This window comes from Lithobates pipiens, unplaced genomic scaffold, assembly GCF_037356315.1.
Source record: "Lithobates pipiens isolate NorthernLeopardFrog02 unplaced genomic scaffold, aLitPip1_a1.2 Scaffold_11, whole genome shotgun sequence".
In the NCBI taxonomy this organism is placed as follows: Eukaryota; Metazoa; Chordata; class Amphibia; order Anura; family Ranidae; genus Lithobates; species Lithobates pipiens.
In genome coordinates, this window is record NW_027507696.1 from 5,285,022 (window position 1) to 5,304,455 (window position 19,434).

At 45.2% G+C, this 19,434-nt stretch overlaps 1 protein-coding gene across 2 annotated transcripts in view; it reads left to right on the plus strand.

Annotated features, from left to right (window-relative positions):
* The window catches only part of NACC2 (NACC family member 2), a 281,512-nt gene that overhangs the window by 207,546 nt on the left and 54,532 nt on the right, over positions 1 to 19,434 (plus strand). For both annotated transcript variants that reach the window (XM_077468215.1, XM_077468216.1), the window contains one exon: positions 10,519 to 11,452. In XM_077468215.1, coding sequence (XP_077324341.1) covers positions 10,582 to 11,452 — 871 coding nt within the window. In that variant the 5' untranslated portion in view covers positions 10,519 to 10,581. The remainder of the gene's footprint in view (positions 1 to 10,518; positions 11,453 to 19,434) is intronic.

Here is a 19,434-nt window from a genome sequence, read left to right on the forward strand (position 1 = left end):
CACACATACACATCATTTATTTTAAATGGCACCCTTACCACGCATGCTTAACTCATGTTGGGGAAACAAAAAGTGCAGGTCTATTAAAACTTGCATTGACAAGCCATTCACAATAAATGTGCTGCTTTATAACTGTGTACATTAATGTAGGTACCAGCTGTTGCAAAACTACAAGTCCCATCATGCCTCTGCCTCTGGGTGTTATGCTTGTGGCTGTCAGAGTCTTGTTATGCCTCATGGGAGTTGTAGTTCTGCAATAGCTGGAGGTCCGCTAATTGCATATCCCTTATGTAGGACATAAACCCACGGCAAAAAAAAATAATTAGTGGACAACTCCCACCGCTCCCATGTATCTGGGGCCCGTGTGTCAGGATGACTGACCGCCAATGAAAGAAGCACAACAAAGAACAGAGTTTTTGGCATCCCTGCTACATATAACACAACTGGTAAAATTGAATGGCATTTGAGCAGCCAGAACTAGGACATAGGCTGCCACTCATCGCAGGTGATATAAATGGATTAACTTCGGGAGGTGTACGGAACTTGAGAGATCTTCAAAATGTATAGCTTAATGCTGAGAGTGCTGCATTTCACAAGAAAACAGGTTTGGAGATAATATATTGAACATAGAGAGCGAGGAGTGTACCGTGGCCACAGAAACTCAAAATTCTAAGCCCTTGTACACACGGGTCGGACATTCCGACAACAAAATCCATCGGATTTTGTCCGAAACTTGTGTTGCATACACACGGTCGGACAAAGTTGTCCGAAAATCCGATCGTACGCAATGTGATGACGTTATTTCGTTACGACGGGACTACGTTCAGGCTAGTAGCCAATAGCTTTGGTCTAGGAATTTGATCTGAGCATGCATGGCACTTTATCCGATGGGAATTCTCTACACACAATCGACAAAGTCCGATCGGATCATGTTGTCGGAAAATTTTATAGCCCAGCTCTAAAACGTTGTCGGTCGGATATTCCGACGGATCAATCCCACACACAGTCGGATTATCCGACAACACGGTCCGATCGGACATTTTCCGTCGGAATGTCCGACCGTGTGTACAAGGGCTAAAGCTGATTCTAAGGCATGGGGACCCTTTTTTTTTTTTTTTTTATTGTAGAAATTTTCTTTACTATTTGGACCTGCGCTGCTGGTTAAGGCGCCATTCACACCTGAGCGTTTTGTAGCTTGACGCCTGAAGCTCCAAAACGCTGGAGGGGAAATAATCCATTATTCTCTATGGAGATGGTTCACATCTCCACTCCAAGTCGCCCGAAGCCCTACGCCTGAAGCTCAAACAAGTTCCGGACCCTTTTTTGTCGCGCGAATTGGGCTGATTTGGGCGTTTTTCTTCTTTTAACATTGGTCACCTTTTGCCCTGCACAAATTCGCGGTAAAAAACGCAGCAAAACGCGGTAAAAAAATGCTTGAAAACGCTACGCTCAGGTGTGAATGCAGCCTTAGATGCACGGGATGCTTGCACAGTGTTCTCCTTTTAAAATAAATCAGTTGCGTTACCAAGATTTCAGTTGTGTAGATGGAAGCGAAAAGGGTCCAGAGATTGGCGATTGTTTGTTTCTTTTTTTTCATGCTGCTCTTGTAGAATAATCAGCAGTGGAAACGTGTAGTCCTTTTAACTTCTGTTTACATCCACGGTCTATATATAAATGTTTTCACACAGCTTTCTTCCAGGATTCACACGTCTTTTCAAATTAGAAACATGGAAGAAGGTTGTGAGAGTCTTGTGAAAACATTCATAAATAGACCCATAAGTGTTGTCTGGAGTCAGAAGCCGTGCTTGTATTTGGAATGAATCTTGTTACATTCTAACGTTCCTCTGGACATCGAGCCCTTGTTCACACTGATGCGATTCAGAACGCATGGAAATGCATAGTATGTCAAATACCATGACTTTCTATGGTGGCCGTTCACATATATGCAGCCCGAATGCAATTCATTTTTAAAATGTGTCCCGTGTGTGTTTGGTGTGCTGTGAATTTCATCTCCATAGACCACGAGTGCTCAACCTGTGGCCCTCCAGCTGTTGCGGAACTACAAGACCCTTGAGGCATTGCAAGCCGCTGACAGTTACAAGCTTGACTCCCAAAGGCAGAGGCATGCTGGGAATTGTAGTTCCCCCAACAGCTGAAAGGCCACAGGTTGTGCACCCGTGCCATATAGTCTAGTGCAAACTACATCGAAAATGCATTGGTGTTCAAATGCTATGCGATTCCAGTGTGATTTCTAGCAGGCTATTATGAGTTGATTTCCAAAGAGAGAATCACAGCTGTATTCAAACGGTATTGGAATCGCACCTGAACCCACTTTGAACATTATCCTTGAAATAGCACCTCAATCCTCAGTCAAATTGGAACGCATGAGTGTGAACTTAGGCTGAGGGAGGTGGTGGACATTTGTTATGTTCTTGTTACTGAGCGTCCAAGTCCCTTTTGGGGATTTTGTCCCCTTTAAGATACAAACAAGAGATAGCTCTGCCTCATATGGGACAATGGTATGTATGGGCTCCAGCAGACATCCCCGGTTCAGATTGTTTGACCAGCTACTGCCGCCCTTCCCTTAGAGATTAAGTCAACCGCTGACTTACCTGCAAACTGCCTGCCTTCCACATGAAAAGCTGGATGGGGCTTTAAAAATTCACATGTCCCTGCAATGACAAATATCGATCATGCAATGGTCAGATTGTGTTTTCCACATCTGATTGTCCCCTTGTTGACAGATTTCCAGCCTGTCCATTTATGAGGACCTCAGACATCCCAACCTGCCAAAACTCATTTCAGGGAGGGGACACTTTGCGCCGGTGTGGACCACGCCACCCCCCACCCCCCCCCCCCCCCCCAATAAAATGCAGCCTTACCAGTGCTAATTAAATGCAGCTATATCATTGCCCATGAAATGCAGCCTGCTCACACAGCTGCTGGTCCTGGGGTCTGGCTGCTGGAGCTGGGCTGCTGGTGCTGGAGTCTGGCTTCTGGAGCCAAGGGGCCAGCGGCTGGGGACAAGGGGTCGGCTGCTGGGGTCTGGCTGCTGGAGCTGGGCTGCTGGTCCTGGGGCCTGGCTGCTGGGGCCAAGGGGCTGGCTGCTGGTCTTGGGGTCTGGCTGCTGGAACTGAGCTGCTGGTCCTGGCTGCTGTGGCCAAGGGGCTGGGCTGCTGGTCTTGGGGTCTAGCTGCTGGAGCTGGGCTGCTGGTCCTGGGGTCTGGCTGCTGGGGCCAAGGGTCTGGCTGCTGGTCTTGGGGTCTGGCTGCTGCTCTTGGGGTCTGGCTGCTGGTCCTGGGGGCTGTCTGCTGGTCTTGGGGTCTGGCTGCTGGGGCCAAGGGGCTGTCTGCTGGTCTTGGGGTCTGGCTGCTGGGGCCAAGGGGCTGGCTGCTGGTCTTGGGGTCTGGTTGCAATGGGGATGGATGGTGAGCCATCCCAATCAGAGAATTCTCCAGAAGGATGGGGGTGGGCGGAGGCAGAGAGAAGACTGATCTGCAGGATGTACCAATTAAAAGAAAGAAAAAAAAAACTTTCCCCTGTCAAGCGGACTTTTTCTCCACTTTCGGCTGCCGCTGCGCAGTGATCTCCTGTGTGACAGGTACATGACAGTCCCGGTCTCTTCTATATCAATCCGCCGGGCAGACCGGGACTGTCATGTACCTGTCACACAGGAGATCACTGCGCAGTGGCAGCCAAAAGTGGAGAAAGAGTCCGCTTGACAGGGGAAAGTTTTTTTTTTTCTTTCAATTGCTACAGCCTGCAGATCAATCTCCTCTCTGCCTCTGCCCACTCCCATCCTTCCCTTTTGAATCAGCCGGTGTCTTGTGAAATAGGGTCCTCCATCAGATGCTGTCCCCTGCGTACTGCGCATGCGCAGTACACAGGAGCACAGATTCCGAAAATTGCCGAGGACGAACGGCGCCTGCGCCGTGAGTCCAGGTTCTATCCCCACTATCCAAGTGGACATAGAGTTAGAATAAAAAAGAGCCGAGCGCAGCGAGGCCGAGCCCGAAGCGTGGCGAGCGAAGCTCGCCCGCGAGGGGCCCTCTAAAATTCTAAACCCTATGTCCGCTTGGATAGTGGGGCTACCTCCTCCACTCACGGCGCAGGCGCCGTTCAGCTTCGGAGATTTTCCGAAGCTTCGTCTGCTCCGTACTGCGCATGCGCAGTACGGAACGGACACATATGGATGGCCGGACACTATTAGGCAGAACACCGGACCGACCCCCCCCCCCCCCCCCCCCCCCAAAAAAAATAAAAAATAAAAAAGTACCCATACAGCAGCCAAAGCAGGCTGGGGACAGCAGTATGGGACCCCCTCGCCTCAGCGCCTTACATGCGCCTGTCAGTCAGCCACAGACAAAGCGGCTGTACTCTATTTGGCCGCTCGGGATGCTCCTGTCTGTCTGTGGCTCTGTCACAGGCCCAGCCAAGAGATCGCCCTGCACTCGCGGGTGTCCCTGTACCCGCAGACAAATGCGGGAGACTTGGGATGTGCCCTAATGCCATTGATGTAGCATGAGACACCCGACATTAATGGGTTGTTTACAGGGCATTAATGGTTCATTTTGTGTGTTGTGTCTAAGCCCTTGTACACACGGTCGGAGATTCCGACGGAATGTGTCCTATTGGACCGTTTTGTCAGATATTCCGACTGTGTGTGGTCTCCATCAGACTGTTTCCGTCGGAGTATCCGACGGACCAAGTTTTCCAACTTGTTGGTAAAATTTTCTGACAAAATGCTCCAATCGGGCATAATCGGTTTTTCTGAAAAACACCCCAGTGTGAAAGGGATCTCAGTGTGAAAGCACTCGGGCTTTTACATTGGGATTGCAGTTGCGGCTTCTTTCAATCGCTTTACAGGCGCTTTTTTTTTAATGCTAAAGCACCTGAAAAACGCCCCAGTGTGAAAGGGGTCTTAGTGTTATCCTTTAATACCACTTTAAGAATACATACTCGATTGTCACTTTAGAAGAAGTCCTTTAAACAGGAGAGAGACGAAAAAAAAACAAGAACTGATAAAAGTTCTAACCATTACACGCTTTATTAAAAAAAATTAGAAAGCTTTGTCTTCAGATACTCTTTAAATAGCCTCAGTCAACGTCAATCGGCGTCTAGCTTTGCCCCCCCCCCCCCCCCCCTCACCGTGGTCCTGGCTGTATGAAGGCCACTCGCCGATTGTCCTTTTATTTGGGATTAGTCAGGTTGATGAAGGCTAAGTTCACGTTTTCTCTGCAGTGTACTCGCCTTCCTTGCTGGCGAAGTGCGTGAGTCAGCGCTGAGTCGATGAGTGCTAACATAAGTTGAAAATCCATAACATATTGCATGTTTGAGGCATAATAACCAGACAGAACGATTTACAGCCTTTTTTTTTTTGCGTGAACTGGGGTTCTCCGCTCTTCTCCGTGCCAGCAGACACAATCATTCTCCATCTGCTACCAGTGAGCTTGCTGACGAAAAAACTAGCAGAACGTTGTCTAAAGTTTATCTCCTGTCTAGGGGCTCTGTTTCACAAAAGCATCTCCAGGGAAGAGATAAACTCTGTTTACTTTTTATACTGAGGGATTCTGCTCAGTCATTTACAGCCCATGGTTCCAGAGAACAGAGGGTTGTTTGAAGCCCAAGCCCTTACCAGAGATCCGCCAGACATACTGTAAAAAAAAAAAAAAAAAATGACATAAATCACCTTCTTCCTGCACAAATCGTTTGTCCCTGACTGTGCAGAAAATGTCCTAGCGGGGACACAGCAGAGAATAAAAACCACCTACGTTTCATCCAAAACGTCTGTTATGTAGGTACGAAGATAGGCCATTTCATTGAAATTGTGTGCCAAGAAGAATTGTTTGTACTTTAATCCAGGGGTCAAGTCCTGGGGAAAAAAAGTGTGGGAACTCCCACCCAAGATCCACTCGCCCACCAAAAAAATAAAATAAAAAATGATACGCTCATATGCATGAACGCTTCAAAAGTGGTATTTTTCATCCAATTTTCGTATTGTGTGTATGAAGCTTAACTATTAGTACAGTAAAAAAAAAATCCGCAATAAACATAAATACGGTAATTCTCTGAATAATCAGCATTCATTCCATTGTGCTTCCATGCAAATGTGAACATCATGTTCTGATCTTTATTGGGGAATTTTATTTTGTATATAGAGTGTTTATGTGGTGAGTTTACACTTTTCATTGATAAGAGTTTGGATAACACAGGGTTAAACGGAAAGGTCATAAATGAAGTGCACATTATCTGGACAGAATGCTTGGGGAGATAGTGATGTGTTCCTGCTTAGGAGATGTATGTTACATTGGGAGGATGCAAACTCTGCAGGGGCTCCAACACACACTCGCTGCTATTCCAACCCTTCACATATTTACACATAAACTTCCCTCCTGGCATTAAACTTTGCCAGGTATTGTGCTCAGCTTACCACCCCAAACTGATGTTCCTCCCTCAGCTCACCTCTCTCCCTGCATGTCCTGTGAGCAGAATAGCTTTGCTCTTCCTCTGGGTTCTCTCATCATATGGCGCTGAAGATAGAGGAGGGGGGGATTCAGCGGGACACACAGAGCAAGTATGCAGGAGACTGGGGGGGGGGGGGAGATGAGGAGACAGAAAATCAGGAGGGGGCGGCAGGGAGGAGCGCATCACAAGAGGTCTGACTAAATACAATCTCTTAGCAGCAGGGACCTGATCTACCCGTCAGCTAGCTGTGATTGACAGGTAGATCGAAGCGGAAGCTGTCATGGGGCCCCCTACTGGCAATGCCTGAATGGTCAGGTGTGCGGCACTTACTATTGGGAGTTGTGTCGGCAGCTGCTGGTGTAGCACCTCCCACACACCTCGCATACTTCAAAGTCTTGCAGGATGCGGCTGCTAACGGGAACTGAGTTCCTGTTGTGGAAAAAGTACAGGAACTCCGTTCCCATGCCTTCCCGCAGGACTTGAGCCCTGCTATAATCACACGATGAGTCCCGGAGCTGTTTAAAACATATCTAAACTCAAAAACAAAAATGTCATAAATAAATGTCATGGCTGCATTTCCCTAGGTCAGGGGGTCTCCAAACTTTTCAAATAAAGGGCCACTTTATTGTCCTTCAGACTTTAGGAGGACCGGATTGTGGCCAGCAGGGGCAGAAAGCGTCACAGCCCAGTATCAGTGAGAATAAATATGGCCTCAGGATTGGTGGTCAATAGGAATATTCCCCCTTTGTGTATATGAAATTCTGACGCGCAAAAACTAACGCATGCTCAGATTCAACTACGAGGTGGAAGGTATTGGCTACTGGCCTTTGAACTTCCTTTTTCTAGTCCCGACGTAGGTGTTGTACATCACCGCATTTTTGATGGTCGGAATTTGGTGTGACTGTATGTATGCAAGACAGCTTGAGCGAAATCCCATCGGAAAAAAAAAAAAAAACATCAGAGATTTCCCATGCAATTTTCCCCTACCTTAAAAAAAAAAAATGATGGTTTTTCTTTTTTTTATAGTATAAAATTTGTGTCAAAAACTTTGGTATACATTGTGCCTAAAAAGTCCCACCACAAAAATGTAGTTCCTAAATATTGTTATTAATTGGGATGTTGGCAGAAATTCCTCTTTTTATACCGTTGTCAGCACTTCTGTCAGTGGCCACTGGCCACAATGGCCACTAACTGCCACTTGTGCTGGACAGCTTGGTCTGTGTAAGGAAGTTGACAAATAACGGCAAAAACCACAGGTAAAAAAATGAAGTTACGAGGAGGGCTCAACCAAGGCTGCTTGGTTAATGCTACTAACATAGTACGTTATATATGTTATTTTTTATTTTGCCTTTAGTACCACTTTAAAGAGGAAGTAAAGGCAGTTAAAAAAAAAATGCAACCTGCAAGGCAAGGGCATAATGAGCTACTAAGCATAGCATACTAGCTCATTATGAATAACTTACCTGAGAACGAAGCCCCTGAAGCGGTCCTCCGTCTTCATGTTCGCTGCTGCCATGTATCCCGGAGTGACTTCCGGCTCTCGCTGCTCCGGTGCTGTGATTCGCCGGAGCCACGATGACGTCACTCCCATGCATGCGCACGGGAGCCGACACGAGCGGCATATCGCAGTGATCTGTGGCCGGCTCAGCGCGCCTGCGCGCCGCTGTCTACGCCGCATGCGCCGTAGACAGCGGTGGCTGTCTTTTTTTAAATATCTCCTAAACCGTATAAGTCTAGGAAATATTTCTTGGACCTACAGGTAAGCCTTAATCTAGGCTTACCTGTAGGTCAAAGTGGTTTGTAAGGGTTTACAACCACTGTAAGGAAAAATTGCATCCCCTAGATCAGTGATTCTCAACCAGGGTTCCTCCAGAGGTTGTAGGGGTTCCTTCAGCATTGGGCAATTTATGCCCCTCAGATAAGTTCCCACCAACACCATTGATCTTTTTAGCTATCTGTAAGGGGGTAATTCTTCCCAATGACTACAAGTGTAAGGACCATTCTTCCCACTGACAATCACACTAATGTCTCATGAGTTGTAGATTTCAAATTTTTAGCAGAGGTTCCCCGAGACCAGAGAACTATTTCAAGGGTTCCTCCGTGTTGAAAAGGTTGAGAAAGGTTGCTGTAGATTGTAAGCTCTAACGAGCAAGGCCCTCTGATTCCTCCTGTATTGAATTGTATTGTAACTTCACTGTCTGCCCTCACGATGTAAAGTGCTGCGCATGCTGTTGGCGCTATATAAATCCTGTATAATAATAATCCCAATTTACCTTTATATGTGAACATAAACCAGATATGAAGCATCCAGTTCCCTACTAACACTCACAGGGATGTTACGTTCCGTGCACTAAAGCTGTCAGTAATCTGACCTTTAAAACACTGTAGAAGTTCTGCAGTAGGTCATGAACTAGTTACAGGGGGTTGAGGATCCTGAGAAATTCTGTTGTGAAACAGAGTGTGGTTGCCATGGCTGTAAAAGAAATGTCATTGCATGGAAGCTATAGAAAATCGTGCCTGGCTTTAGGTTGAAAAATTTTTCACTCTCACTTTCTAGCTACACAAGCCACTTTGTATCTCATTGAACACCGTGCACTTTCCAGGTGGCTTACCATGCCGTAGGTTTTGTTTTTTTTCCTCGGCAGAAAGGATACTGACTTTGCCATCTATCTTGCTTATAACCACTAGAGGGCGTACCTAATCCCTACATGAAATATGATCACGAAAATGTGCCGCAGCAAGTTTGAAATGTGCAAATTACATCAAACTACTTTCACATAAACATTACACTATAACCCAGAAAGATTACAGAGCATACTAATTATTAAACGGACACAACCATCATTCACAAACATGTACATAAACATGTTGGCTACTGCTGTTGCTGGGTAGCTGAGCACAACCACTCAATTGGGGGGGGGGGGGGGCAGCTTTTATTATGTCCCACAATAGAATTACTGATGGGAACTTTGCTGTGAACCAAAAAGACATTAGGGCCAGTTCACATACTGTATATATTGCGGTGACAAGCATTTTTCTGCACTTGTAGAAGCCCTAGGACACACAGACAACGCTTGCTTTCTATGTGTCATATTCACTCTGCCTGGGGCTGCAATAATATGCAGGCGTGCTGGATTTTATCGCAGTGCACAGGAGCATGTCGCTGTATAGCAGCGCAGTGCACTATATGCGCTGCTGTACAGTGACTTGAATGAAGCATTACTCTGTACACTTCAAATAAAGTTGAGTGTAAAAAGTGAGTTGTATGATCCTCTGAAACTCACATTACACTGCCCCCTACTGCCAGCTCACTGTAGTCAGAAAAGACAGTTGCCGTACCTCTGCGGTTTAGTGTACAGCAGCTGTCCAGGGCAATGTGAATAGGCACTAAATCAGAGCTTTAGCTGCATATCTCCTCTACTAGTAAACTCCAAAGTTCCTCACCTTTTAAATTTGTGCTGAAAACTCTTGTATGTTATAGTCACATAATGGGGAAAGGGGAAAATTTGGGACTTTAAATGAGGTCATAGCCTCCATCCCTATCAAATATAAGGCAAAAAATTTAAAACAAGAGCTGGGCGGGACTTTATATGAAGTACGGGGTTAAAAAGAGACAAAATGGCTATTAAAAAAAAAATGTATTCGTTTTTTTTATCTAGCAAAGCATGATTACATGTATATTGGAGAGGTGCGCAGACAAACACATCATTGACATCAACATTTTACTTTAAACAATCATAATGACCGATACAGAATAAGTTATAAAAGCGCACCTCAATTATATACATAAAATAACCAATAATAGTAATAGATTGGACAATTAATAAAGTATGGCAACAACATGAATCTATGACTTCTTGGTTGTTGCAGTAAATTAGTAAAAAAATGAATGCTAGTTGGAATTGGGGTACCAGAATGCACGGCAACTAGTAGCTCTACGCGTTTCGCGGCTTTGTTATAATTATTATTATAATTATTTTGTATGTTATAATTTATATAAACTGGCGTTTTACGTTACGTTTATTAATCCAAACTTTTTTTTTTTTCCCCCAGATGTGAACAATCTCTGTGGCAACCCTGTTGAATGTCCGAAGCCTGCTACGCCACTGCCCAGCCATGTCACAGATGTTACACATAGAAATTCCCAATTTTGGGAACACCGTCTTGGGATGCCTGAACGAGCAGAGGCTTATGGGACTATACTGCGATGTTTCCATTGTGGTGAAAGGCCAGGCCTTCAAGGCGCACCGTGCCGTTCTGGCAGCCAGCAGCCTATACTTCAGAGATCTGTTCAGTGGCAACAGCAAGAGCGCCTTCGAGTTGCCAGCTACGGTGCCGCCAGCGTGCTTCCAGCAAATACTGTCATTTTGCTACACTGGGAAGTTGACTATGGCGGCTAGCGAGCAGCTGGTGGTGATGTACACGGCCGGCTTCCTTCAGATTCAGCACATCGTAGAGCGAGGGACAGACCTGATGTTCAAGGTGAGCTCACCTCATTGCGACTCTCAGACCACCATGATCGAAGATACCAGTTCGGAACCCCAGAGCCCCTGCAACCAGACAACAGCTACTGCCACCTCTGCTTCCTATGTCATGTCTCCTTCCATGCCCATCCCGCTTCTCACCCGAGTGAAAAATGAGAGCTTGGAAGTGCAGCCTATTGCGGTACCCAACGTGCCTGGCAAGAGGCCGACGGAGACTCAAAACAGGGACAGCACGGGAGGAGCCTTGTCTGCAGTGGCCCCGCCAAAGCTACAGAGGGTTTCTTACTATGGTATGTCTAGCCTGGCTACGCTCTTCCCCAATGTACAGCAAGTGTCGTACTCACAAGGGGAGCGCACAAGTCCTAGTGCAAGCAGCATACCAACCACGGACAGCCCAACATCCTACCACAATGAGGAAGATGAGGAGGATGATGAGGCCTATGACACTATGGTGGAAGAGCATTATGGGCAGATGTATATCAAGTCCACTGGGGGATACACAGGTAGGAAACATCATTTTCCAGTTGATGTACTTAATAGGCTGTGATTGGTGACCTCTGCAAATGCTAGCTGCCTGGCTTTCATGCTTAATTTTTTGGGGTTATAATCATTTGTGAATCGTCCAGAACAAATATGTGGATTAGAGGTGGACTTCACATACCATATGCTTTCGCTATTCACATTTAGAAAGCATTGTAGCCATTTGATCAGCATGACAGCCAGACAAGTAGCATTGTCAGAAACCGGTGCACAATGCAGATACCCTATTTCGTTCAGCCCAAATGTAACTTTTAGGCAGGTATAACGTCCACCATCTTGTTGTAAAATCTGGTTTTCCTTCTTTTTCTCGCTGCTCTTCATGTTGCAAGGTTTATTTAGTCTGAAAATGGCGACCGTGTTCTTCTGAGACAGGATTTAGGACTAGCTCATTTAAATACATTCGTATAATGCATTGGAGTTGATTTACTAAAGGCAAATAGACTGTGGACTTTGCAAGTGCAATTGCTCCTGAGCTTAGTAAATGAGGGGAAGCACTGCTGCCTTCTATCGTCCAATCATGTACAAGCAAAAATGCTGTTTTTTTTTCTTGTATGTGACTTGGGTAATCTTTGTAAAGTGAAGCTTTTCCACATTTACTAAGCTCTGGCAAAGTGTGCAGTCTCATTGTCATAGGTGTGCACAGCCTATTGCATTAGGGCAGGGGTGCTCAACCTGTGGCTCTCCAGCTGTTGCAAAACTACAAGTCCCATCATGCCTCTGCCTCAGGGTGTCATGCTTGTGGCTGTCGGAGTCTTGCTATGCCTCATGGGATTTGTAGTTCCGCAACAGCTGGAGAGCCACAGGTTGAGCACCCCTGCATTAGGGTGTGCACCCCAAAGCTCAAACATATATGCGTGTGTATATATACTGTGTCAGTAGGGCAGTGGCTGGTGTCAGTAGTTTTTATTATTTTATTTTTACAATTTTTATAGGAGTCCCGTTAGGGGGCTTTGGTGAAATATCAGGGGTCCAAATGGGGAATCTGTGCTACACGGGGCGTTTAGGGTGTGCCCAGGCACATTCTCTGCGCACTCCTATGCTCATTGTGTTTAGTAAATCCACCTCTATGTTTGGTAGCAGAATGGCCTGACTATACCTTTGTATTTTGTTGTTTTATTTGACCTTTTATTCAGTGTGGTTATACAGGGGAAAAAAGGAAAGGAAACACTCTGTAGAATCCTAAGAATTAACAGAGAATAATCAGAGATTTGTGTTTCTGCCTTCAGTATACGTTTGTACAGCTCTGCCCGTATCTCGTCTTACCGCCTGTTAGCTGCCTGCTGGCAAAGAGAAAATGTCACATTATTCTATGTTGAGAGGGATGTGCCACTGAAGCTCACTTTACATACAGCTTGTTCATTCAAAGCTTGCATCATTTTCAGAGTCATTTTGCAAAATACAATCTAAGCCCTTGTACACACGGTCGGACATTCCGACAACAAAATCCGTCGGATTTTGTCCGAAACTGGTGTTGCATACACACGGTCGGACAAAGTTGTCGGAAAATCCGATCGTACGTAACGTGATGACGTTATTTCGTTACGACGGGACTACGTTCAGGCTAGTAGCCAATAGCTTTGGTCTAGGAATTTGATCTGAGCATGCGTGGCACTTTGTCCGATCGGAATCCTCTACAAACGATCTGACAAAGTCCGATCGGATCATGTTGTCGCAAAGTTTTATAGCCCAGCTCTAAAACTTTGTCCGCCAGATATTCCGACGGAAACAGTCCAATGGAGCCCACACACAGTCGGATTATCCGACAACACAGTCCGAAGGGTTTTGGTAGCTTTTGTTTATTTCTTTTTGCTGTTGATCTTGGCAGTTTAGGTATCTGTAGATGAGGCTTCATCTCCTCGCTAAAAAAAAAAAATGCATTTATAGGATATTTTATTTATTTTTTCTATGGAAAGGTACAAACTTTTTTGCTTGGTTATAGTCAGGGCTGGACTGGGACAAAAATGTGGCCCTGGACTTCATCCAGACCAGCCCACTTTAATTCTGAAAAAGAGCACAAAAACAGTATAAACAGTATATAAAACTATACGTAATTGTGCAAAAAAACATAAGTAGCATAACATAAGGAGTCCTCACTAACCTCTTTTATTATTTCCCTTATTCTCCTCTGTATTTTTCTCATCTTTCTTACATCACTGCGTGAAGTTGAGGGCGAGCCGCGCAGCCATTGCTTTGTCACTGAAACCGGCCCACTGAGCCATCGGCCCACCGGGAAACTCCCTGTAGTCTCAATGGCCAGTACATGCCTGGTTATAGTTAAAATATTGCATATACAATTATGTGAAAAAAGTATTTGCCCAACTTTATTATTATTACACAAAGATAACGAGTAAATACAAAATGCAGTTTTTAAAATGATGGTTTCATTTATTAAGGCAAAAAAGCTGTCCAAAGCTGCCTGGCTTTATGTGAAAAAAAGTAATTGCCCCCTAAACCTAATAACTGGTTGTGCCACCCTTGGCTTCAAAAACTGCAATCAAGAGTTTGCGATAACTGGCAATGAGTCTTTCACATTGCTGTGGAGCAATTTTGGCCCACTCTTTGCAGAATTGTTTTAATTCAGCCACATTGGGGGGGTTTTCCAGCATGAACGACCTGTGTAAGGTCATGATACAGCATCTCAATTGGATTTAAGTCCGGACTTTGACTAGGCCACTCTAAAACCTAAATTTTGCGTTGTTTGAACCATTTGGAGGTATACTTGCGGTTGTTTTTCGGATCATTGTCCTGCTGCATAACCCAAGTGCGCTTGAGCTTGAGGTCACAAACTGATAGCCAGACATTCTCCTTTAGGATTTTCTGGTAGAGCTCAGAATTCATGGTCCCATCAATTATGGTAAGACATCCAGGTCCTGAAGCTGCAAAGCAGCCCCAGACCATCATGCTATCACCACCATGTCTGTTGGTATGATGTTCTTGTTATGAAATTTATGCCAAATTTAACGGGACGCACACCTTCCAAAAACTAAAATTTTTATCTCATCAGTCCACAGAATATTTGTCTAAAAATCTTGGGGGTAATGAAGATGTTTTTTGGTAAATGTGAGATGAGCCTTTGTGTGCTTATTGGTCAGCAGTGGCTTTGGCCTTGGAACTCTCCCATGGATGCCATTTTTGCCCAGTCTCTTTCTTATTGTTGAATCATGAACACTGATCTTACCTGAGGCAAGTGAGGCCTGCAGTTCTTTAGATGTTCTTCTGGGTTCTTTTATGACCTCCTGGAGGAGTTGTCGTCATGCTCTTGGAGTAATTTTTGTAGGCCGGCCACTCCTGGGAAGGTTCACTGTTCCAAGTTATCTCCATTTGTGGATAATGGCTTTCCCCTGTGGTTCACTGGAGTTTCAAAGCCTTAGAAATGGCTTTGAAACCCTTTCTAAACAGATGCATGTACATTACTTTTGTTTCTAATCTGTTCTTGAATTTTTTTAGATTGTGGCATGGTGTGTGGCTTTTTGTGATCTGTTAGAGTGCTTCACTTTGACAGACAGCTTCTATTTATGTGATTTCTTGATTCAAGAGGTCTGGCAGTAATCAGGCCTGGGTGTGGCAAATTACATTTAACTCAGCTTTCCAAAAAAATTGTGGTTAATCACAGTTCATTCATGATTCAGCACGGGAGGGGGCAATTACTTTTTTTACATAGGGTCAGGCAGGTTTGAACAGCTTTTTTTCCCCTTAATAAATTTAATAATAATTTAAAAATTGCATCCTGGATTTACTCAGGGTATCTTTGTGCAATATTAAAATTTGTTTGATGATCTGAATCATTTAAGCGTGAGAAATATGCAAAAAAAAAAAAAAAAAGCAGGAAGCGGGCAAATACCTTTTCACAGCAATGTAAATATGTTGTATTTAAATTTCTATCTTTTTTCAAGACTAGTCTGACCTGCTTTGGTGAAAAAGCCTGTTGACAGAGCCCAATAGCATTAACATACAGTTGAAGGAGTCAGGATAGTATGTGTGCACATCCTATTACCGTATTTATCGGTGTATAACACGCGCCCCAAGTTTAGGAGGGAATTTAAAAGAAAAAAACTTTTAGGAAGGAAGTTTAAGGAAAAAAACGTACATTTAAATGCCCATCAATGCAGCCTTATCAGTGTCATTTGCAGCCTTGTCAGTCACTTGCAGTCTTGTCTGTGGCTTTGCAATTTAAAAATGGCGCCACAGCGAATGTCCTGTGTATCTCGGCCACACTCGGCCGTTCTCGGGCTATTTTCAGCCTCTCTCGGCCGCACTCGGCCGTTCTCGGGCTATTTTCAGCCTTTCTCGGCTATTTTCGGCCACACTCGGCCATTCTCGGGCTATTTTCAGCCTTTCTCGGCTATTTTCGGCCACACTCGGCCGTTCTCCGAAAGCCGCCGAGAACGGCCAAGTGCGGCTGAAAATAACCGAGAACGGCCGAAAATACCCCAAAGCCGCAGAAAGGGTTAAAAACAGCGGGGGATCGGCGTATAACACGCACCCCTGATTTTAGGGGGAAAAAAAGTGCGTGTTATACGCCGATAAATACGGTAAATGTTTATTTGTAAAGATTTTATATAAAAGGGTACGAAAACATACGCCACATCAGTTTAAACAACTAAAAATGTTAAAACAATTGACAAAAAAAATGATGGTTTAATTATAGTAACTTTTAAAGCTACTCGTCTTTCCTTTCATAGTAAGCTTGGCTATGCACACATGACAAGTTTGTGATCACTAGTGATGCTGTGCAGCCCTGCTTTTCCATGCCGCTAGCATCTGTAATGCCCTGTACACACAATAGGATTTTCAGACAACAAAACCGTGTTTTTTTTTTTTCCCGAAGGATGTTGGCTCAAACTTGTCTTGCATACAGACGGTCACACAAATGTCGAAATTCCATAAGTCAAGAATGCGGTGACGTACAACACGTACGACGAGCCGAGAAAAATGAAGTTCAATAGCCGTTGCGGCTCCTTCTGCTTGATTCCGAGCATGCGTGGACTTTTGTGCGTCGCAGTTGTGTACACAGGCTCGGAACAAAACTTGTTGTTGGAAAAAATTTGAGAACCTGCTCTCAAACATTCGTCGGCGGAAATTCCGACAACAAATGTTCTATGGAGCATACACACGGTCAGACTTTCTGACGACAAGCTCACATCCAACATTTGTTGTCGGAAAATCCTATGGTGTGTACAGGGGCATTACAGTACAAAATGTGACTCCTGCAATGGAGAGATTTTCTCTGCAGTAGTTTGTGTCTCTGCACCTAACACAAGAGGGAGTTTTACCCGCGGTTATTTGTTTCTGCCCTTCCCACAAGGGTGCCATTACCTCCAGTAGTTTGTGTCTCCATACTCCCAACAAATTGAGATATCCTTCAAGAGGAAGTAACCCTGATGGGTGTTACTTCCTCTTTCATTCCCTGCAAAGGTAAAGCATAATGGACTACTATGCATCGCATCGCATCGCATAGTAGTCCATTATGTGTCACTTACCTGACAGGAGCCAGCGAAGTCACCGCTGTCCCCTCAAATCCATCGGTGGGTCTCGCTGCTCCGCCGCTGTCATTCGGCAAAGCCGTGATGACGTCACTCCTGCGCATGCGCGCGGGAGCCGCCACTCGAGGCATGTCGCCGTTGACTGCTGTCCCCTGTAGTACGGCGCATCCATCTTCTCGGTGGGTCTCGCTGATCCGCCGCTGTCATTCGGCGCATGGGAGCCGCCACTCGTGGCATATCGCCGTTGACTGCGACGCGCTCAGGGCACCTGCGCGGCGCTGACGGCGGTGCCTGTCTTTCGGCAAATATCTCCTAAACCGTGTAGGCTTAGGAGATATTTCTTGGACCTACAGCTAAGCCTTAATCTAGGCTTACCTGTAGGTCAAAGTTGGTTGTAAGGGTTTACAACCACTTTAAGTAGTTTGTCTCTGCTCTTACCACAAAGGTGAGTTTTCCTGCAGTCGTTTTTTGATTCTGCCCCACCCATAAAGGTTAGATTTCCCGCAGTAGTTTGATTATTTTTTTTTAGATGCACATTTGTGCGTTTGAGGAATGCACACAAAATCTGTTCCTGCAGAGCTAAAAAGACATGCATGCCTTTTTGTAGGCACACGTCGCTGCCATGTATTCTTAATGGCGCTCCAATGCACCTTGCTACCAATGTATCATTTCTTTGGTGCCAAGCATTTCTTTTTTTTCACTGGTAGGGCAGCCCATTGAAATGAATAATGCCCTAAATGCAATGTGCAAAAATGCGCACACGCTATCACACCAGCATGGGTGATATTTTTGCTGTGGAAAAAGCGTTCTATTTTCAAAAGAATGGATTTAACTAACTGGCAACCTCTACAAAATGTGATCGCCGGCCATAAAGCTCCATAGAGGTTCAGCTGCCTGTATTGTTGGTAAGCCTGCAGACTGGCCATGGCTCTCCTTGTACACTGTAGTTACCAGACACAAACACGGGGTTAATGCCGGGCGTGTTCCTCTTGCCCGCAGTGCTGGTACATCGCATGCCGATTAGTTGTACCTCGCTCTGGGATTAGCTGGACTCTCATTTCCTTCCTATGATAATGCAATTTTTTTTTTTAACTTGCATTAAACAGATGTTCTCGCCCTTAAATGTGTGAGCTGGATGTCACTAAATCCACACTAATACAAAACAGGATGAAAAGACGAAAGAACATTCATGGGAAGGGAGTTATGGTGTTGGATTAAGGGGGGCCTCCACCTTCAGGTGACCTTTGTTTATCAAATGAAAAGAATTATATTAAGAGGTCCGTACAGAAAAAGTGGTACCGGGCGGAGTTTATACATGTAGAATAAGATCAGATACTGAGAACAATAACCAACATACATAAAAGAGAAGAAGTGGTACTGGGCACAGTTCATAGATGCAGAAAAAGATCAGATACTGAGAATAATACCCAGCATACAGAACAAGAGAAATGCTACTCTGCAGTGTCCATGCATACTGAATAAGAACCTATACTGAAGGTTATACCCAACCTACAGAACAAGAGAACTTTTACTGTGCAGCATCCATACCTACAGAATAGGAACGGATTCAGTCCCTTGAAATTTTCCACATTTTGTCAGGTTTTCTTCTAAGATTGCCCTTTATTTGGCTCCATCCATCTTCCCATCAACTCTGACCAGCTTCCCTGTCCCTGCTGAAGAAAAGCATCCCCACCACATGATGCTGCCACCACCATGTTTCACGGTGGGGATGGTGTGTTCAGGTTGATGTGCAGTGTTGGTTTTCCGCCACACATAGCATTTTGCTTTTAGGCAAAAAAGTTACATTTTGGTCTCATCTGACCAGAGCACCTTCTTCCATGTGTTTGCCGTGTCCCCCACATGGCTTCTCACAAACTGGACTTCTTATGTCTTTCTTCTTGCCACTCTTCTATAAAGGCCAGATTTGTGGAGTACATGACTAATAGTTGTCCTGTGGACAGATTCTCCCCCCTGAGCTGTGGATCTCTGCAGCCCCTCCAGAGTTACCATGGACCTCTTGGCTGCTTCTCTGATTAGTGCTCTCCTTGCCCAGCCTATCCGTTTTGGTGGACGGCCATGTCTTGGTAGGTTTGCAGTTGTGCCCATACTCTTTCCATTTTCGGATGATGGATTGAACAGAGCTCCGTGAGATGTTCAAAGCTTGGGAGATGTATTTATAACCTGACCCTGCTTTATACTTCTCTACAACTTTATCCCTGACCTGTCTGGTGTGTTCCTTGGCCTTCATGATCTATAACAAACCTCTAAGCCCTTGTACGCACGGTCGGACATTCCGATGGAAAATGTCCGATCGGACCGTGTTGTCGGATAATCCGACCGTGTGTGGGCTCCATCGGACTGTTTCCGTCGGAATATCCGACGGACCAAGTTTTCCAGCTTGGCTATAAAATTTTCCGACAACATGATCCGATCGTACTTTGTCCGATCGTGTGTAGAGAATT